Source organism: Gossypium hirsutum, chromosome A06, assembly GCF_007990345.1.
Source record: "Gossypium hirsutum isolate 1008001.06 chromosome A06, Gossypium_hirsutum_v2.1, whole genome shotgun sequence".
NCBI classification, from domain to species: domain Eukaryota; kingdom Viridiplantae; phylum Streptophyta; class Magnoliopsida; order Malvales; family Malvaceae; genus Gossypium; species Gossypium hirsutum.
This window is the reverse complement of record NC_053429.1, coordinates 123599742-123623208: the sequence shown is the minus strand read 5'-3', so window position 1 is coordinate 123623208 and position 23467 is coordinate 123599742. Positions and strand designations below refer to the sequence as shown.

The following is a 23467-nucleotide window of genomic DNA, read 5'->3' as shown; positions in this document are numbered from 1 at the left end:
GTATGGCCCATAGGCCCATTTCAAAATACATGCAACATCAATAACATATGCAAGCCTATTTGGGGAGACTACTCAACCCACCAACCATTACACTTCACCCGTACCAGCCCTACACTCCATGTGGGGAATAGCTCAACCCACCCAGCCCAACACTTCACAGTTGTAGCCTTGCTGCTCAGTTAACAGTAAATTGAGGCAAAGCCTCCAGTACGTGGACAAGCCACTTTCAGTACTTCCTCCGTCGATATCCCAATCCCATGCATCAGATAATAACAACATGACATGCAGTAAATAACAACAGTCAAACATGCATTTAGGTCAATTTAACCCTAAGGGTATTTCGGTAATTTATCTACTAGGGGTAAAACTGTAAATTTTCTACTTTTAAAGGTATTTCAGTAATTTATCTATTTTAGGGTTTTTCATGCATATTCCTACTTTTCACGTACTAACAGAATCACGTACTGAGGGTTCTTACCGAATTGGGCCCGTTGGCCCATCATTCCAATTTTGGCCCATTAAGCCCAAAAATATCGAGGGCACAGAAATCATGCACTTTGCAGTCCAAATTTTGCAGCTTACCAAAAACATTAATCGATTTACCTCACGAGCATTCGCACACTCGCAAATCTAGAAAATACTGGTTTTCGGCTTTTCGACTTTTGCCGATCCAGACTAAGAAAGAGGGTGTTAGTTACACACCTGCTTGCGACGATATGCTGATGAGATCCACACACGAACTGCCTACAATTGGATTACTAACACATTAATCTAACTATTCAAATACGAACTACGTATTAACCCCTTACAATATTCGGCCAACCACACCTACAGATCATAGTAAGCTTATAAGAAATCAATAAGCAACTCATTAACAAATTTTTGTCAATGTTTACCACATAATCATAATCTCACTGCAAGCTGTCTTCCTGAACAACAGTCACTAAATCATTTATAACTGGAGCTACGAAACTCCAAATCAAGTGCCGTTAATTTTACCTGAAAATAGACTCATATATCTTCTATCCATAAAATTTTCAAAATTTTTGCTTTAGCCAATCAATACCAGATTTTTCTTAAAGTTTCCCATGTTTCACTGTTTGACTAATCTGACCACTCTTCATTACGAATCAAATTTCTCATTGTACAGAATTTAAAATATGTTCTCGTTTATTCGATTTGAAACTAGACTCATTAAGCTTTAATTACATTATTTATGCAGCTTCTAACTCATCTCTCACAATTTATGGTGATTTTCCAAAGTCACGTTACTGCTGCTGTCTCAAGCAGATTTATTACCAAATCACTCTTTCACACCTAACTTGCATGCTTGTTATTTAAAAATGTATATCACCAATCAATCATCACATATCTATGATTTTACTTAAGTATAATCTCCATTTCATCATTTTAAAGCACAAAATGTTAGCCGATTTTTCCCCTTAGCATCTAAGGCACATGCATGCTCATTTGTTTGGCTCAACTTCACCTATCTTCCATTTTTCATCAAAAGAAGATGAAACAACAACCATTTCCTTCATTTTAATTCATGACTAAATGCTCACAACACAACTAAAAACCAAAATATGCTTCAAGAGTTAAGGTAGAATCAAGAAGAACTCATGAACATCAAGATAGAAGCAAACTACCGTGAACTTACCTTCAATTTTCTTCCCCAAGTGACCAAACATTCAAGAGCTTTCTCCTCTCCTTTCTCTTCTCTAACTTTCAGCTATGATGAACAAAGATGGACAAAACTTTGTTCTTTTCACCCCTTTTTCTTTTAATAAAATTTCATATTTCATCCATTTAATTCTTTAATACAAAAGATATGAAATGCCCATCATGGAACATTTACCTAAACCATTATCATGGAACATTTACCTAACCCATTATCATGGAATATTTACCTAATCCGTTATCATGGAACATTTACCTAACCCATTATCAATTTGTACCATGAATTATGGATATCAAGTGCTCATATTGTCTACAACAACATGATGGTTGGCCACTTCATGTAAAATGGGAGGTTTGTCATGCAAATCCTCCTATTTTGCACTCCTATTTATTTGGCCACTTCAATTTAGCTTATAGCATTTCCAAACATTTTCACATAGGTTCTATTTCATAATTTCACCCCCTTTTTCTTATGGAACAAAAATTAACTAAAATTGACGGGTTCTATCTTAAGCTTGGGCCTTCTAGAGGCCCACTAACATAATTAAACCTATACCAACATTCACAGAATTCCCGAAAATTGGGGCGTTACAGTTAGGGCACTATTTTCCTAGTTTCCAAACACAAAATATTGCCTTGTTTTTTAATTTAACAAAACATGGACGAAATTTTAAAAGGATACTTGGTTATTTGGTCAAATGGAAAATCGAAACCCAACACCTTTGGGCACAATTTCTCAAATTTCCAAACACGAAATATTGCCTTGTTTTTGAGAAATTTTTGAATAAGCGGTTATAAAACCGGCTCAAAATATATTTGTTTAGTTTACTTAAGGATAAAAGGCAATCGATATTGAGCGAAAATTGGAATTTAAAACTTGATGTAATAATAAAAAACATACAAGCATAGTATTGAGCATGAAATAAAAACACATGGCAATAATATTACATGAATGATAAAAAATTATAAGAAAACACAATGGCAAATTAGGGTACATGCAATGGCAACACATCATATACTATACAAATGCTAATATTAATAATCGAAGGCTAATGAATTAAAAGCTAATTTCAAAAGAAATTCCAAGCCAATTACACAAATGAAATATAACAAGTTTTAAAATAAAATAAAATGAATAATATGAAAGAAAGAAAATTTTAAAACATCACTATACAAACAATATAAAAATTTTAAAACAAGTAATAGATATAAAAGTTTAAAATAAGTAAAAAGATAAAAATAAATAATATATTAAATAGTACTATACAAATGAATTTTAAAATAAATATTATAAAGTACAAAATAATAATAATAATAATAATAAAAGTTTTAAAATCATATAAGAAGACATAAATAAATAAGTAACAACACGATATAAATAAATAAATAAAATGTTAATAACAAGAGTAAAAAACATATATAAGAAAAATAATAATGAAAATAATATTAGTATATAAATAGGAATAGAAATATAATAAATAGAAATATAATAATAGTAGAAATATAAGTAGATAAATAAAAATTAGATAAATAATATTAGTATTAGAATAACAAAATAAAAATAAATATAAACATAATAATAGCAATAATATATTAAATAGTTAATTTTATAATAAAAGAGCGAAAATAAAAAAGATTAAATCAAATCTTAAAACAAAATTTTGGGGCAAATCAAAAATAAATAAAAAGAAATGGACCAATTTGAACATGCAAATAACAAGGAGGGACCACAAGGGAAATAATCCCACCCTCCAAAACGCACAACTTTAAGGAGGAAATAAAAATTTAATTGCAAAACAATAAAAAAACAGAAGGGCTAAAAGCAATTGGACAAATTTAGAAAAACCAAAGAAATTGAAATGAAATGGACAAAATTCTCACGTAATTGAAAGAGAAAAGAAAATAATTCAATTCCAATTGAAATAGAAAAATAGAGAATAATCTAATTCCGAATTGAAGTAGGAATCCTAAAGTAATTCATCCAAGTCCCCCATTCAAAGAACAAAATACCCCTATTTATATACATGGGGTTTACTAAAAATAGCCTAAATAATTTAATAATAAAATAAAATAAAATAAATCTTATCTTCTTATTTTTAGCCTTTTACCAAGTCAACAAATTTTGAACTTCTTGGCTTTCTCCATCTTTTTTATTTGGCTACAATTTAATGATTGTCTTTCAATTTGACCTTTTTTGGCTCATTTTCGACCGATTGTATTCTTTGGCTTTATTTATTCGGTTATTATTTTTTGGGGCCCAGGCCAAAATTAGCCTATTACATAATAAATCATCTCCATCCACTTGTCTTCATTTTATTTCATCATATAATATTTCATCATCCTATTAAGATCTCATAATATAATTAATATAAATTATAATTTAATAAATTAATAATAATAATAATAAATATCTATTTAATAACAAGTATAAATACTACAATTGTACACATATATTTTTATACATTTGTACAATATCTTCACTATCCATTTGGCAATTTTTTAATTCATTTATCATACAATTGTCTTTATTAATATCTTAACTTTAATTAATATAATTTATAATATTTTAATTAAATAATATTTTTATAATATAAATAAAAAAAACCTAAGATTTTTCCATGTATTGCCGCCTCATCTTAAGCCATTGGCTTTTTTGTCTGTTTAGTCCCTTTTATTTTCTTTTACTTTATAATTAAACTTTACATCTTATTCAATTTAGTCCTTTTCACTAATTACTCTAAATTAAGCTAAATTCACCTAATTTAAACGTAATTAAACACATCACTACACTTATAAATATTTCTAATAATTATTTTTTTAACTCGATTTATTAAGACGGAAGCCCGATATTGCACTTTTACGATACCCGCGAATTTTGGGTCATTACATTGTCATACACGAATATGTGCTCGACATGGATATATTCAAATTTTTCATGTGCTTTTATATATTTAGAGGATAGTATCTCTATATCCATGTCGAAATACACGTCTGACATGAATATTTAAATAAAAATGAAAAGTTGGAGCTTAAAATAGGTTCAAAGCTTCATCCTTGTTTGACTTTTGAAGTCAGGTTCTCTTGTTCACTGTTTATTGATATGCTTTTGGAAGTCTGTTTGATGTAATTCTTGGTTTCAGTTATCTTGGCTCTTCATCAAACAAGATATTTGGTAATCCTCTTTAACCCCTTGTGTAGTATTTGGTTGTTTAGACATGGGTGTGATTGTTGGAAATTGGTTTTATTTAGACATGAGTAAGGTTTAATTTTATTTTAGGTGAAATTTTATGTATTCAGAAGATTCTTAAAAGTTCATATGAACGTTGAACACATGTACTTATAGATAAAAAAGAAAATTTGTGTATTTATGTGATGCTCATGTTTGGTTTTAATGTCTTAATTTTATTTAAGCTATTGTATATTTTTATAGAACTTGATAGGTTAATAATATTTTGTATAGATTTTGACATGTTTGCGTATTTATGTTGCGTTTTAATTATTTTTCTTATATTATACTCGTAATATTATTCAAATAAATCTTGATTTTGGGTCATGTATCATACATATTTTAGAGATATTATGTACATGATGTTCATCTACTTGAAGATTTCCACGAAACTCAGATTTTCCATAATCCTTTCTATTGGAGTCTTGTAGGAATGTTGAAGACAAACACACATCCCTTTTGCAATTCAAGCAACAGGCCAACACCAGTCTCCCATCACAAAACCCACCATTCAGCGATTGGCAAAAAAGAAAATCCAGAATCATTACCCCTTCCTAAAAACTGCAACCAAAGTTCCTTTGCTGCTTAATAGCCCCTCAATATATGCGAAGTACTGTCTCCAATATGACCATAACAATCTTTGATCAATCTCTTCTTGCGATTCTCATTTGACAAAATTCTATCTCTCCACGCCAGCCATATTTGCCACCGGAAACAGGAGAAGACTTATGATCTCTTCCAAAATACAATCTAGAGGTCGACTTAAAGCTTGTTCTTTATTACGTTTGGGTTCCAAAACTGCTTTCACCACAGAAGCAATGAAAAACATCTTACTTTTGAGGTCAAAACTGCACTAAAAATTAACAAACCATTTTTTTAAAACCTCACTATAAATCCATTCCCTATTAGGCACGGAAGACCCTTGTTAAGCACCTCTATGCCAGCCAACATACTTCTCCATGTATGCGAACAGTTTAGAGGTTTAATAGCCTCCAAAAAGTTCCCAAATGGAAGATACTTTGCATGAACAACCCTCGGCCATAATGCATCCGCTTCGACCATTAATCTCCATCCTAATTTAGCTAATAGGACGAGATTCCAGTACCTCATAGCACGAAATACCATTCCACGCACCTACATTGGTTGGTGAACATAAGATGAATTCGATTATAATGTAAAGTCAAATCCCATACAAAACCCCCCATAAAGCTTATCGTCAAGAGTAGTGTCGTTTGTATAGTGTTCGTAGGAAGGGAAGCAAGCACTGATTTTGCCAAAACAACCCTCCCTTCCATTCTGCTCATTTTATGAAGTTACAAAAGGATTTAAAAACCATTTACATAAATTAGTAATTAATATTTAAATATATAAAAATATCTAAAAGAATACTTGACAAAAAATCATCTCTTCAAAAATTATTTTATTAAATTAGAAAGGAACTACCATTCTTTTTTTTTTAAAAAAAATCATTAATTATTTAAATTAAATATTATTTAACATGTATTTTTATGATGGTTAACTATATGGGATGCCATTGTTTGATTCTTTGTTCAAACAACACTTGAAATAATAAATTAGTACGACACTTTAGATAACACATTTCGTTCTTTGTTTGAATAAAACTTGAAACAAGTTTAAGACAGCACTTAAAACAATGTGTTGGGATAGTTAAAATGCAGTGAGTTTGTTAACATTTTTTACTTGGATAATTTTGGTTCTAGCTTTTGCTTAGATTAACTTTATTATTGATGGATGATTTTTTTTTCTTGACCGAATGAGAGAAGAGATTGATTTAAAGTAAACTTTATCCTCATCCTTATCTTTTAAATGTATTTGAAGCTCATGTATTTCAAGCCTTTCTAAAAGTTGTTGATGTAACGGTTCAATATTTAATGATGATAGAAAAGATGGTTCCGAGATTTTGTTTTCATAAACCGAGATTGTAAATATTTTTATATAGGTGAATTGAAATTTGGATAAGTAATTTAGCTAAAATTGTGTTTAATTAAGGTCAAGGGACTAAATTATAAAAGTCTAATCGCTATAGATTTTTAATTAAGAAATAAATTGAGGACTTAAATTGCAATTAACTCAAGGTTCAAAATAGCAAATATACCATGTTTAAACGTTAGGTTGTGGACGGCATAAGCATATTATCATTAAACTAAGTATTATATATTAATTTAAGGTTAGTTACCTAATTAACTAAGTTAATTATATATATGGGTGTGAAATTTGGTGGGAAGAAAGAGAAACCCTTCTTCCCCAACCGAACCAAAGATAGAAACAAGATGAAGAAGCCATTTTCGTAGGTTCAATCCCTTTTAACTTCAAAATTCAAGTAAGTCCCTAATTTAGCTAGCTCATGTACTAATTTGTGAAGCTGTTAAAGTTTTGAAAGAGGCGATTGTTGAGAATTGAAAGCTTTAGGTGTTAAATTGATAGATTTTAAGCTTAGATATGAAAAAGGACTAAATTCTAAAGCTAATTGATAGTTTCAGATGATAAGGACTAAACTGAATTAAATGTAAAATTGGCTATATAAATAATAAATAGGAGGTCTCTTTGGAGATTTAAATTGAAAGTTATGTTAGTCTCGGTTTTAGGGACTAAATTGAATAAATTAGAAATTTTGTATAAATTGACAGTTGATTGTGAATTGGTTGTTTATTGATAGTGTTATGTGTTTATGTTAATCCATAATTAATGTCGACCTAGATTCATCGAGAGAAAAATGAAAATCCAAGGCTATTGATGAGTAGATCAAAATTTTCGATTTATAATTCTATGATTTGAGAATCATTTAATTGTTGCATATTTATATCATCTGCATTATATGGAATTGGAGGTGAATTTTTTATGATTGATTGAGCTGAATTGATATGATTTGAATTGAATATCAAAATAAAAACTAAATTAAATAGAATAAAAAATTTTATGACTTACTTTATATGTGAAATTTTGTTGATATATATAAGTTATGAATTGAATTGGTAAGTGAGGATGAAAATTAAAATGAATAAACATGAATCAAATTGAATATTGAAATTGAAATTTAATTATTTTATTAGCTGTCGAACCGAGTTAGTTGGCAAGGTCAGGTTCTTATTTGGAAACTATCGTTACTTGGCAATCTAGTGTGGTAATTTACATATTTGAGTCGTGGATAATCCAAGGTGACAGTTTTATCATATCGTTTTGTGGGTAATTATATTTTTTTAACATCAACTGATGCATTAAAATGGAAGATTAAGGGATGGAAGTTGGAACACAATCCTAAACCTGCAACGTTTCAGCCCACCAGCCAGCTGGCAGAAGCTTATTGCTGCTGCTGGGTAGTGCCTCGGGTATCCCTAAAAAGACTGAAAAAAACTTAAAAGCACTAAACTGAAAAACCTAAAAACAACAAAAAAACTTCTAAACAAAACGCAAACAAAAAACCCAAGTCCTTCAATCTTCCCTGCAAAATCATCCGCTTCCGACGCACCGGAGGAATTCCTCTGTGGGAGTTGAAAACCCTCACCCGCTTCACAAATGTCTCTCCTTTCGTCCCAACTCCGGAGATTTCTGAGCTCCTCGGAGTTTTCAAAACTGAAAACAAGCACTCCGGACTCAGAATGAAAAAAAATATTCTCTTACCATCGTTGCTCCTTTGTGACGATGGCCTCAATATCCAGTGGAACGTCTTCTACCCAGTAGTTCGGCCTTTCACACCGTCGTCCCCAAGCTGCCATTTCGTGTGTTGCTCGCGGGACATTTCGAGAGGTAAAAATCTGAAACCTGGTTGCTCTATCCGTAATCTCAATAATAGTGTTGCCTATAACTGATCTATCAATCTCCGATTTTTCAATTCTTTTCAGGACTGTGAGTGCATCGCCTTCATTACAAACATCGCTAAAGCCCATTTCTTCCGCAAAGATAACTGCTTGTAAACATGCATGTGCTTCTTCTGTTGTTGGGTCTTGGACATTTTCAATCGGGTAAATGCATGAGCCCATAACCAATCCTAAAACAGATTTGTGAGTCTGCGGTTGGAAAGAGGCATCAAAATTAACTTTTAGTTGATCTCCCTTTGGAGGTTCCCACTGTATTTCTTCGATATTATTTCGGAGCACTGAGATTTCCTCTAAATGTTTTAAATCGGGAATGTATGCCTTAATGAAACTGACAACTTCACATACTCTCTCTGTTACCTTCATGATATAACTTGCTCCTATTATGCCAAATGGCCCAATATGCAATGGCTGTGTTTATGCTTTCCAAACTGTTACAGTTTCCGAAAACATACACTAACCAATTTTTCCATCCTTGATTAGTGTTTGTGTGCGAGGGTACCATTCTTATCTTCTGAAGCACTTGTTTCATAAAAGCATAGTCTCGGAAGAGATGGTAATCCACCGTTTCGTCTTCCTTCTTACAGATCGAGCAGAGGGCCTCCTACCTTAGTCTTAGATACTTTAGATTACTTAGCAAAGGCAGAAAATTATAAGAAACTCTTGTCCAGACATGCTTTCGTAGCTCTTAATCACTTCATCGCCAGAGCTCTTTCCATTGTTCCCTTACCAAAATACTTACAAAATGAAAGTGGTTTTATATACTTCTGTAATTCTTTATATAATTAATATTTTAATAATCCTATCATCATATTTCATATTTTATTCTTACAAATCATGCACGTTATATTTTAAATAAATTAAAAATGTACCACGAGCCAAATATTTTATACCATATAATTAGTTATTCAACATAACAAAAATGTGCCTACCTACCTGTATTTATCGTTGCAAAATCTACCCCCCAAAAAAAAAAACACCCTTATCCAATTATGCCATTAAATAAACTAAAAAGTTATTATTATTTTGTTTTATTCTCCTTGAAAGTTGGTATAAAAACCCCATCAAGGAAATGCAAATGCAGAAATTAAATATAGAATCTTCTTCTTCATCTATGAGTGTTGTAAATAAAATGGTGATTAAGCAGTTAATAGCTTATGCTGCAGCTGTGTTAGCAAGCTTGCTACTCTGATATGACCGACTTCTGCATGTAATCTACTAAATATATTATTTTATCGACACCTTAACTCTTGCCTATTCCACCAAATTCAACCCATTTAAAAGTATTATTATTAAATAAAACATGTATTTTTTTCAATTCTTCTTGTGAAGTTTAAATTTTTTATCGAATTTAATATAGTTAATTAATTGGCAGAGCTTAAAATTCTTTTGGGTTCGGAATTAAATTGTATATTTTTACGATAATCAAAATGCAATTTTATCATTTTAATAACCTGTATCTTCATAATTTTTAAAGGGTTAAATTAAATTCTTATTATCTTTGAGAGGCTAAAGTACAATTTTACTATATTATTTTAAAATTTTATAAATTATAAAAAGCCTGTATATCCCCTGTGCACAATAAATCACTAAATGAAATTAAGAAATGACTAAAGTATAAAATAAAAGGTGCAAATTTATAAAGGTATCTACATCCTTTACTATTTTAAAAACAATATTATTTTTAAAAAATAAAACCCTATGCACTTTATGATTATCTTTTATACGTAAATCTTAATTTTTTTATAGTAATTTTCACTCTTATTTTGAAAGAATGGTTAATTTAATTCGATTATAAGTGATAGATAATATTTTTTAAGAGTTTGATTATTACAAATAAATTTTTTAATAATTTTTTAATTATTTATAATATTTTTATTTCATTACTTTCAAATAATATTTAATATTTTATTTACAGATGTATAAAAAAATATATTTTTAAATATTGTTAAATACATAAATTTAAGTTATATAGTTAATTTTATATATTAAAAAAAAGATTCGCTTCTACTAGTGTGAAACTAAAGTATTTTACACCCTTTCATATATTTTTGTATGATTTTTAATTTAACAATAAATTTATTGATATTATTGTACTTCTCATGCATGTAAATTCTCAAATTGATTCGATATTCTTATCATATCAATCTAAAATATTGTATATATTAACATTCATTCAACGATTAAAAGTATTTTTACATAAAAAAAGTTATTTTTTTTAATTTATGTGAAATTTGACATGCATTATTTATATAAATAAAATATGGAATATGGTGTTTTTATCGTTAAAATATTAATCGTACAAAAATATACGGAATGGTGTAAACTTCTTTAGTTTAATTTTAGTTTAATGTCTATAATGGTCATTTTTCCTTTTTACTATAAATCTATAATTTATCTTATTGCCATTGTTGTGTTCGAATCCTAACACGTATCTCACAACTTATTTTAATCTCATTACTGTAATAACTAATTTTACTGTTATAGTAATTAATCTCACCGCCACAGCTGTTTTTAATCTCATTTGAATGAATCTAGTCTTCACAGACGGTGACCAAAGTACGCAGGGGTCGTGACTCATTTAAAAAGAAAATTACTCTTTTAGACCTCCTAAAATTAAAAAAAAAACTATCATTTAAACCTCTCTAAAGTCTATAAAATTTTGATTTATTATCTCTAAAAACTAAAAAGAATTATAAAGAAATAAACTAATATAATTATCAACTTTTATACTTCAAAAATAATTTTCTAACTTCAGCCTGATTCAAATAGACCCAAAAGATAGAGAAAATCAGAAGCACGATAGTAGGACAGACAGTATTTGCAGACAATGGCCAACGTGATTCACAACCAAGATAAAAACATAAAGATGAGGCGGTGGACTAATGCGAAGCAGATCATATCACTGTTGTAATAATTTATCTACTACCACCACCCTATATTTTCTATCATTTATCTTCTTTGTGTGAACAAGGAATAACTAGCTGCCTTTTGCTAGAGCTTTCTTGCTTCAGTCGGAAACCACCTTGTCTTATACGCTTTGTCCATTACAACACCTGTCCTCACCCCAATTCCGATTAATCATCCACTCCATATGTTGATTTGTTATTAGAGGCCAAATATATCAAATTGCATGTGTGTATAATATATATACACATGGATTTGACATCTTTTTTTTTAGGCTTTTTTATAAAAATAAACTAAAAAATAAATAATTATTTAAATAATTTATTTTTTATAAAATATAAAAATAATAAAAGAATTACAATAAAAGTTGGTAGAGTCGAAGTGTTTGGCACTACCAACATGCCACGTCAGCAATCTATATTAAAAAATTAATTTTGTGGAGCTATATAGAATAGCATTACTTATATAAATATTAAGAAAATACTATAATTTTTAAAAGTATAAGGGTTTTAAATAATTTTACCTTTTTCTGGTAGAACCAAATAAATTAGCACCACTAGATTCGAAGTCCTATTGAAACAACCTAAATTTTTTTTTCATTAGTTACTTTTTCTGATTCTTTGTCTTTTTTCTTCATTTTTTTGTTTTTCTTTTTAAGTTTTTTTTTATTTTCCCTTTATTTATTTATTTATTATTGGTTTTATAAAATTTGAAATATATATTTGAATTGTTTTATAATATTATTTTTTTAATATTATAACATATTTAAAATATATTATTTTTAAAGATTTCAAATTTATTATTTCTTTTATAATATTTTAAATGTATATTTTAAAATTTTAAAATATATATTTTTAATTTAAAATATAATTTTTTAAAATTATATTTTAAAATTATGATTTTTTAAAAATTATTTTTAAAGATATTCAAATGTTTTTTTAAAATTTTATTTAAAATTAAAAATAATATTTTATTTAAAAAAGTGAAAATTGAATTGATTGAAAAGATAAAAAATGATTTATTTGTTTAAAAAATGATTAAAAATATATATTAGAAAATTTATGTGTATTAAAAAATATATTAAAAGATTTAAATATATATTATAACTGGTCACATCATATCAGTGACATCAGCGATATGATTAGTCATTAGCCTAATTGTTAATTAAAAAAAAAGAAGAGAAGAAGAACATCCTATTTAAGAAGGTGGAGTTTGGTCTCCCGTCAAATATTTTGTAGAAGGAAGGAAGAAAAGAAAAGAAAAATTAGGTTATTTATAGTTTTTATTTTGTATTTTTATATTTTATAATATAGTAATTAATTATATTTATTTTATGTAAACTTTTTTAAATTATGCAGATGTCAAAATATTTTTTGGAGCAAATATAGATCACACTTTATCGAGTATCAACGAAGCAGTAAAATTAATTATAAATTAAATAAAAAATCATTTTGATTGCATAAAATTGATCTCTATTTAGTTGTTATTATTCCTTTTTAACTTCTTTTTGCATGAAATTGATCTTTACGTGTTAGCTATAAATTTTTTTTAATTTATGACACATTCATAAATTTATATATTATTTTTTTTAATATGACGACCTTTCTACTTAATTTTGCATTATTACTGTGTTTGGTTCCATTTGTGAGGTACAAAAAAGTTACATTTGTCTTTAACGAGTGAATATATATTTTTTTTATAAAAGTTCTCGTATGTAAGATAAATTTTCGAGTTTGAATATGCCTAATTTATATTATATGTAAAACTTTATGTATTATTATAGATATCGATTCAATAAAAATAAGTCTTTTTTTATTTTTATATTTACCCATACCACCTATGTTTTTTAGGACATTATTTTTTTATATACTTTTTGTAGTTATATGGTTGCCCTTTGTTTTCATGCTTAACTATGTTTAAAACATAATAATCACATTTGATCCCTACGTGTTATTATTAATATTTTATGATAAATCTTCATTCTATTATTAATATTTTATTACTCATTTAATTTAACTTAAATAAAAAATACTTAGAATGGCTACGTTGGTATAGTATAAGTGTGATGTTTTTGTTTTCTCAACCTTTCAAGTTTACTCTTCAATATATAATTTTATGTTTAAATTATATAGATAATTGATTTATCATATTTTTATAAAAATTTTACCATACAGGATGGGTATCAGGTTTTGAGGTCGCGGTTTTATTTTTCCAAGTACGATTCGGACGAGCGGATCATGCCATACTTAAAGTTGGCGATATTTGGGGACGTTGCATTGATCCAAAGATTTGACTTGAGGGCGAACTTAATATCCCCCTTGGTTGAGTGGTGGTGTACGAAGACCCACACCTTCATTATGCTGTGCAGGGGGTGCACTATCACATTGAAAGAAATCACTATGCAACTTGGGTTACGAGTTGACGGTGCTGTGGTCACGGGCAGAAGCAAAGTGTTGAAACCTTCAGTACTATGCTACAAATTGCTTGGACGGTCCCCTAGTGATGGGGAACAGAATTTCACATGCTTGACATTGGCATGGTTGAGAGCAAATTTTAAGGAGTTATCGAGTATTGCCACTAAGCACGAGGTGATGTGTGCTGCTGAGCCTATATTGTGCAGCTGATCGGAGGGTAATTATGCCGAACAACACGTCTAATAGGGTCCACTTAAAGCACTTGCCTTTATTGGAGGATTTCTGTTGTTCTGGTAGTTATAGCTGAGGATCGACAGTGTTAGCCATATTGTACCATGAGCTTTGTCGAGCAACAAAACATGGGGTTAGTAACATGGTTGGTTGTTTGGATTTGCTACAGTTCTAGGCTCTATACAAGATGCCGTTTCTAGCGGCTATTAGGCACCAACCATACTCGTGGCCACTTATAAATAGGTAAAAACAAAATTATACTTAACATTTAACGACTCATAAGTGTGGATAATATTTTCCCAAGTTTAACTGTTAACGTATTTGTTTTTGTTTCAGATGGGCCATGTCTTTGAAAATTGGTGTGAGCCAAACATTAATAATTTACCGCCAAATGATAGAAGCGTCCGCTGGAGAGAAAGTAATATATATTAATATGATTTAAGTAACGTTGATTTAACTTATCCAATTGCAGTATGTGATGTGACTTTACTCATTATGTTATATTGTGCAGTTTTTTTGGATGCCGTATTCTGCATCGAACATTGCAACCCTTATTCCTCAGTGGGTTCACACCAAAGCCCATGTGTAGTGTATTGACACGCCGGTGTTCAACTTCTCAACTGTTGAGTGGTACAACGCCGATCGAGTTCTGTGACAATTTGGGTGTAGACAATTTGTGCCGGTCGAGCCACAACAATTTGCTTATGTCCACGATAAGACCATGAGGGGGAAACATACAACAGATTGGAGCGTGGGACATCAATGTTATGTAGCATTATGGAATGCCCGGTACAACAGATTGCCTGAGATACACTTCTGCATGTTTGACTTCAATCCCCCAACTTAATACATACAGTGGTACATGACTCGATAGCGCGTTTATTTATATGGTGAGCAACTTATGATAGTACCGGATCACGGCTACAGACGTGGAAGTCAACCTATGGGGGAGTTAGAGGATTAGCATATGGCAGAGCCCGACTCGGAGGACCAACCTTTGAACACATCGAAATAATGGGTTGACGCTTTTTGTGATGAGTCATAGAGTAGTTCATATCACCTGGATATGGGCGGTTTGAGTTCATATCACCAAGAGCAACCACCGATATCATTTGATATGTTTGGTGATAACATGTACTCTACCCCGCCTTAGGCCACATTCGATCTAACTACCAATCCTCTTGATATGTCGATCCATTTGATATGTCGACACAAGAATGATTAGGCTATCTTTCACTAGTGGCATGATGCAGTTGCAAATACTTTTGACATCTAATTTCCGGTGGTTTTGAAACATACGTGCGACAGTGCATGTATGATGCCCTTCTAATTTTTGTATTTGCCATTGTCGAGTCCTCTGTATAAATGCAGCCCGAACCCGTCAACCACACCCATCGCCGACTCTCCAACATTCCTCAATATATAATGTCGATGTAGACTTGGCAACCTTGTAATTAATCGACAACTTCATGTTGTACTGTTTGACGCCAATCTATGAGTAGGTACTATATTGGCGTACTCAGGGAATTCAGATGCATGCGCTGCATCTAGATTTACGTTCAACATGTTGCCCCTAGGTTCATTTCGTAAAATAATATCACGACTCGAGTTACTGAATAAAGGGCAGTGAACATTTTCAACCTCCTCCGGGCCTTTATCATCGATATTGTCTGGAACCTCATCAACATCGTGGTCACTAAAATCTTCAACGTCCTGATCAAAATCTTCACCATTATTGGTCATTTCTCTGACATCTGGCTCTGTGCTTATTATCACCTCCAGATGTATTTGTAGACGAGGACCGGGGGGTAGGGTTGTTATACGAACTCCCACCATAATTTGGATTTTCGGGTATCTGCGATGTCCCTCCATATTCTAACTGGTCTGTCCATTAGACATTAAGATCAAAGTCAAATTCGCGATGTTGACTTATTGGACTAACATTCTCAACAGGCTCTAAGTTTGCTAACTCAGCAAATAACTCAACTAATTGGGGGTTCTCACTCCTAGTCGACCACCATATTTCCATCATAGTGCCCAAGTCATCATCATCATCTAACAATTGCATTTCAAAAAATTTGAACAGATTTGTAGAGAGTGGAAACTTGAAAAATAATCTGGATATTGTCTTTCCACAACGGATAGCTATTTTTGCACTGATCTTCCTTTTTTATTTCTGTCAGTTTCACATTTTTTTTGAATCGCAAGCTTACTCTTTGCCGACCTTGAAATATACAACTAATATCACCTTCTACAATTTCACCATAAAAAAGAACGTAAACTAAAAACACAACAATGTCACCATTTTATATATGCTAGAGAACCAAGAGGTGGAGCCATTCAAAATAAAACATTAAATATTAAAAAAACATATTTTAAAAAAATTACTCTTGTAATAAAGTGGTGGAGTCATTCTAAAAACATATTATTTTTTAAAATTTTAAATAGAATTTAAAAAAAGCGGTTTGAATATCTTTAAAAATAATTTAATAAATCATAATTTTAAAAAATTATATTTAAAATTAAAATATATATATATATTTAAAAATTTTAAAATATACATTTAAAATATTATAAAACAAATAATAAATTTGAAAGGTTATATCTTTAAAAATAATTTATTTTAAATATTTTATAATATTAAAAATAATATTTAAAATATAAAATATAATATTTAAATTTAAAAATATATATTTAAAATTTTAAAAAATAATATTATAAAACAGTTAAAATATACTTTTCAAATTTTATAAAACCAATAATAAACAAATAAAAATATATGCAAGACAAATAAAAAAACTTAAAAAGGTAAACAAATAAAAAACTTAAAAAGAAAAGCAAAAAAAAATAATAATGAAAAAGTACAAAGGATCAGAAAAAATAACAAATGATCAACAAATAAAAATTTAGGCTGTTCAATAGGCATAACAAGTTAGTGTTAAAAAAAAAAGTAAAATTACTTAAAGTATTTCTCTAATATTTATACAAGTAGTGCTATTTTTTATAGCTCCACTAAAAAATTAATTTTTTAATACAGATTGTTGACGTGGCATGTTAGTGTCATCAAACAATTTGGTTCCATCAATTTTTACTATAGATTTTGAGTTATTTTTATATTTTATTAAAAAATAGGTCATTTAAGTAATTAATTATTTTTAAGTTATTTTTATAAAAAAACTTTTTTTTCTAAACAAAAAATAAAATAAAACAGTTGTACCTACCAGAGTATGGTCAGTGAGCATGGTGTAAATTACAGTGTGTATGTGTGTATATATATAGGTGTTTAGTGCAACGTCCGAAGCACAAGACAAGACAAGCGACCCAAAATAGAAGCAAGATGAGCACCGAATGCAAGAAGAGAGCCGTTCTGGTCGGATGCAACTACCCCAACACCATCAACGAGTTGAGCGGATGCGTAAACGATGCAAAAGCCATGAGAGAAATGATCGTGAGCCGGTTTGGCTTTGATTCCGAAAATGTTGAGCTCCTAACTGATGAACCAGAGTCCACGTATAAGCCTACACGTGCAAACATTATGGCTGCACTCAAGAAGATGGTGGTCGCGACTAAAGAAGGAGATGCCCTGCTTTTCCACTTTAGTGGACATGGAGTTGTGGACGTCATTGACCACCACCAGCCTTCCAGGAAGGGTGAAGCAATTGTGCCTTGTGATCTCAATCTCATTTTTGGTACGTAATCAACTCGGTAAATTAAATTATTAAAATACTCTCAATCTAAGAAAACTATTATTTATATCATATGGTGGTTGCGATGGTTGTGCAGACGTGGACTTGGGGCAATTGATTCAGCAACTACCAAGTGGATCAAGCTTCACAATCGTTTCGGATTCCTGCCACAGTGGTGGTCTGATTGATAAAAGTAAAGAACAAATTGGACCCCATAGTACTCTAAGGGGTATAGCACCACCTGTTGATTACAAGACTAGGGGCATTTCCATTGAAACATTATACCAGTGCCTACTAACAGCAGCCAACGTCATGAGCGGGACACAAAGCTTCTTGGACATAACAGCAGTTGACAATGCCATCAACACTGGAACAGATAATATGACGGGTGTTGGCTCTCTTTTGACCACAATTTTTGGGAACAATGTGAGTCTCAAATTCCTACCCCATTATGAACGTGATATTTTGAATTTGAGGTCACTGACGGAGGATGAGGGAATTCTGTTAAGTGGGTGCCAAGCCAATGAGTTATCTTTTGATCTGCGAGCGAGTGACAAAACCGAAGGAAAGGCGTTTGGGGCCTTTACCTATTCAATTCTGAAGGTAATCAAGGAGAGCAATGATGCATTAACCAATAGACAGCTTGTGGTGAAGGCTAGGAATGAAATAATAAAGCTAGGAATTGGACAGCAGCACTCTTGCCTTTATTGCAGTGATGAGAATGCTGATGCAGCTTTTCTTGGCCACCAACCGAACACCACTACGGGTGCGTAAGCTGCCGGCTTTGAACCAGGGTTTTCGATCACTAGAGGTCAAAACTCTAAACCAAATAATAATGTGCTCAATTGGTGTGCACTACTACGACGTTGAAGTTAGCCTTCATTACTGCGTCTGTGTGTGTGTTTGCTTATTACTATCGTATGTCTGTGTGTTTTAAGGCCTTCAAGCTTATGTAATCGCCATGTATGGCTATTTCATGTATAATTTTATGATAAAATAAACGGCCTCTCTCGCAAGAATTTTATTTATAAGCATCAGTGTTTGACATTTGGTTCTTTTGGTGTTGTATTGAAGTAATGAAAGGATGTAGAGATTTATAAAAACAAAAATTTACATGAAAAATATAAAAAGTGTTTAAAATTAAAAATTAAAATTAAAACAAAGTAAAAATTAATTATAAAAGAAAATTAATGAGAAGAAACTCTAGCTAGAAGTAAAATTTTCATTTGGTTTAAAGATTCAATCATCAATGCAAAAATAACTTCAATACCTTTAATAAATTAGTTCTAGTTATTGACTTAGTGTCAGGCAACCAATCTCTCATTGTTCAGTAACCAAGAGAAAACTCGTTTAAAATTATTTCCTAATCGGTAAATAACCTTGTAACTCAACGCCTAGATTTAACTTACTGATAGCATTAAGAACGAGAGAGTCCAAATTCTATCCTAGCGAGATTCATTTTAGCTATATCACACATTCACACCACATAAATATAAACTACGACATAAACGAATTATGCAGTTTGTGACTAGTATTGAAATGAATTAAACAATTACAGATTTAATAATTCTAATTGACAAAACAATCATTTTAAGCTATCAAATACCAACTGAACATTCAATAAACCTAAGAAGTTGTAATTAAAACAAAAGATGCTTGAATACCAAAGAACAAAGAAAAATTAAAGCACAAATTAAGTCTCACAAATTTATTTTGATAAAACCTTGATTAGATGGAGAGTTTAAAAAGCCATAAAATAAATAAAATAAAATAAAACTAAGAACGGCTAGGTCTAGGTCTCCCCTCGTCTTAACCTAATAATATCTATTTACAGGGAAAAAATAATATAATAGAGAAAGTAGGAAAAAATAATATAATAGAGAAAGTATAAAAGTGCCATGAATTATATAAAGCAAAAGTTTGAAATGTCAGAAAAAAAAAAACAAATGGTTGAGCTATTAAGTTCAGTATATAATTAAAACTCAAGTTAAGATTACATAAAATACAATAAACAAATAAGAAAATCACAGAAAATTTCATCACAATTAATCAAACAGAATTGAGTATGTATGATTATGCAATACGATATTTCAGAAAATCATAACGCAGAGTTTTTTTAGAAAATGTCCTACCCAACTCCTCTACACACCAAAATAGAGTTCCCTAAAACTCTTCCATCCAAAAACACACCAGTTAAATCATCAAGGGTTGCCCAGCAATAATGACTCGCCACCCCGGGTTGCCCGACAACAATGGCTTAGTAATATGCAGTTAAATTATCAAATCAACTATATGTGATCAAGCCATTGAATTACGCAGATCATTAAACTGCTAATACAAAATCTTCCTCCTTTAACATTATCTAAACACCATGCATTGTGTCAAGGCATGTATGTACAGAATCAGAATGGTGAGCATGTAGAACATGCTGACATACAGTAATAGAAACAAAAGACATGGAAGTCCATGCTTTACAGAATAGATTTATTTAACCTTATAAAAACATATCAATCTTGCCATGAAATCACATGCATGGTTAATTAACAGATTTAGGAATACAAATTAACATGATCATACATTATACACACTTATAAAGACATAACAAATCAAGACATACCTTCAGAACTAACAGTATTAGATCATACAAATTTATAATACATATACTTTTAACACAACACAGAACCATATTTATAGATACCTTCTTTTCAAGTCCTATTTGAGCGATACGGACCCTATGGAGAGGCTAATTACGTTTTACGGATCAAATTGGGACAAGACAAAATTTTCCAGAAATTTGGCCCACACGGTCTCATATACGCCTGTGTGGCCTACACGGCCCAATCGGCTTAGACTGTGTGGCCAAATGGGCTCACAAATAGCCTAACACATGGTTGTTGGGTTTTCAAAGTCAGAGGTTGAAACAAAAATTATAATAAAATAAAGAAAGAAAGAGATTTGAATATAAGAAAGGCGGTGACTAGAGCAGGTAGGTGTCATTACTAGACTTGATTATGGGCTCAACCGAGTTGGGATTTTAGGCTCGTTTTTGATACGTGATATTCGCGACAGGTTTTAAAAATTTTTAATTAATCGTTCTTGAAACTAACTATTATCACAATAAAGGTAAGTGTACCTATCGAACAGTAGTATAGCTTTAGCAAGACCGGATTGTCGAACCCAAAGTAACCAAGAGTACTAGTAATTACTTTCTTTTTATTATCTAGCCTAAAAATTAAGGGATTTGTTTATCTAAACTAATTAACTAAACTAAGAGTGCACAGAGAGAAATTAGGGAAAAGCTTTTGGGAAAATTCGATTGATTAAGACAATACCGAAAAAAAAATCCACCTAGACTTCACTTGTTATTTGACTCTGAATCAAACGATTTATTCATTTGACTTGATCTGTAGAAATCCCTAAGTTATATTATTATCTCTCTCGAGACTAATAACGTCTAACCCTAGGTTGATTAATTAAAATCTCTTTCTAATTAACGCCCTAGTGTTGCTTTAACTCGATCCATGGATCTCTTTATTAGGTTTCACCCTAATCCGGCAAAATCTTATCACCCTATCTCTAGGCGTGCAATCAACTCCGCTTAATTACGATAAATTTACTCTTAGACAGGGTCTTTTCATCCTCTGAATAAGAGTATTAACATGAATCAATATCCTGGAATATTAAAACAAGAATTAAGAACACATGATTAAGAACAAGTCAAATATTTATCATACAATTCAGATAATAATAACAAGATCTGTCTTAGGTTTCATTCCCCTTAGGTATTTAGGGGGTTTAGTTCATACTTATGAAAGAAAATATCTCAAAAGAATAAAGATAACAAAACATAAAGAAAACCCAAAATGCCTGAATGGAAATTGAAGGGAGATCTTCAGTCTTGATGATGAATCCTGTAACACCTCTATCCCGTAACCATTGTCGGAATAGGAAAGGGGTATTACCAGACTTGTAACTCATGTCAGAACAGTAATTTTTTTTTTTACTTTTTTTTCTTGAAATAAAGATCATTCATTTAGATAAATGCTAAATACAGCCAGGGATAAAATTAAACTTCTATAAGTACACATTCAAAAGATGCCATTTTCGCATGGCTTATATACATTAACCAGAATATTATTCCGCTACTAGTTTATTCTATACATGCCATAAAATAATCCAAAACATAGCAGTACCAAACAGTGGATAGTGATAGTGTGACGAGTTGTTGACGATCCCCGAGCAAAGGCCAAATTTGATAATCTATAAAACAGAGAAACGTAACAACAGAGTAAGCTTTCAAGGCTTAGTAAGTCTTAAGTAAAAATACAATTAACTTTGCTGGATTAAATACATTTATAACTTACACAAAATCCAAGTAAAGTCTCGATGGGCTTAATAAGCCTACACAAGTACATAATACATACCTAGCCAACTTAATGTGCTGATCATCCGTAATTGTTGATTTATTACTAAGTCGCTTAAGATTAGACCTTACACAAATCACGTTTTGAAATGTCAAGATATATCACCATTCGGTCAAATAGATTAAACCCTATGTATGCACATGTAATTCATCTATTTCATCCAAATTTAAGAGTATATACCCCTTTGCATTTAAAAAAATCAATGCTACTTTTAGTTTAATCAGTCGAACTAAAACATAACACTATAATCACATTCGGTTTCCATATTTGGAAGCACATATTCATGTTTTCATCTTACATAAACAATTTGATAGAGTCAATACTCGTTGAATATAACTTATAACCATCTCATAAGTGATTCTCCAAGTACATTTGTAATACAAACGAAATCAAGTTCACATAGCAAGTAAGTATCACTTACCATATACTTAACCTTTGTACACTTACCGTTTCCATAGTTACCAATTACCAATTCAATCTTTCAATACCTCTAACCACTTAATCATATGCACTCATTTCGTGCACATACATAATTGTATATATGTATGTAGGAGCTTAGTTCTTTAGTTCATATTCACATTAATATTTCAAATAATCAAATCATGACAAGTATTAAAGTTTCGTATACGTATATAAAGGACCAAACATATTCCTTATCACATATACATAAATGACCAAACGCAATCCATACCTTGTATTTGCACATCCTGCCGAATACAACTCAAATTAGTAAATTTTTATGAAACTAATTAAATCCTTATCTTAAAGATATACAAATGGTCTTCGGTTTGAAATAATTCAAGGCACTTAGCCATAGCCTGCTAGGTTTTAAAAAAAAATCCGAATCCAGTTACCAGTACCAAGCCTGCGGGACTTTAAGCCCAGATATATCATCATAGTTAATTCACAAAGTTGTATACACATCAATTCACATACCTTCGATTTTTCCAACACGGAAACACATTAATAAGGTATCACTTCATTCGAACTTATTCGTATCTCAATATAGCTAGTCTCATTTCACAAGAGCCATTAGGCCACATCACGCAGTCAGCGAGTCTTAACC

General features: G+C 30.8%; 1 protein-coding gene and 1 long non-coding RNA gene across 2 annotated transcripts; both read left to right on the top strand.

Annotated features, from left to right (window-relative positions):
• Positions 1–7927: 7927 nt before the first annotated feature.
• Positions 7928–9086, top strand: LOC107956858 (uncharacterized). Its single transcript, XR_001700289.2, has 2 exons — positions 7928–8671; positions 8767–9086. It is a non-coding gene; the product is annotated as an uncharacterized lncRNA (long non-coding RNA).
• Positions 9087–17596: 8510 nt separating this feature from the next.
• On the top strand, positions 17597–19007 carry LOC107955346 (metacaspase-9). The gene is made up of 2 exons (XM_016891097.2): positions 17597–17980; positions 18075–19007. Exons 1-2 carry the CDS (start codon positions 17629–17631, stop codon positions 18749–18751), a joined length of 1029 nt encoding a protein of 342 aa, XP_016746586.2. The 5' UTR covers positions 17597–17628; the 3' UTR covers positions 18752–19007.
• Positions 19008–23467: the final 4460 nt, after the last annotated feature.

What these genes read in the sequence shown, in the direction of transcription:
- LOC107955346 (XM_016891097.2), top strand. Translation starts at nt 17,629, where the DNA reads ATGAGCACCGAATGCAAGAAGAGAGCCGTTCTGGTCGGATGCAACTAC. An exon ending in TGATCTCAATCTCATTTTTG is followed by an intron (nt 17,981 to 18,074) that starts GTACGTAATCAA and finishes ATGGTTGTGCAG; the next exon opens with ACGTGGACTTGGGGCAATTG.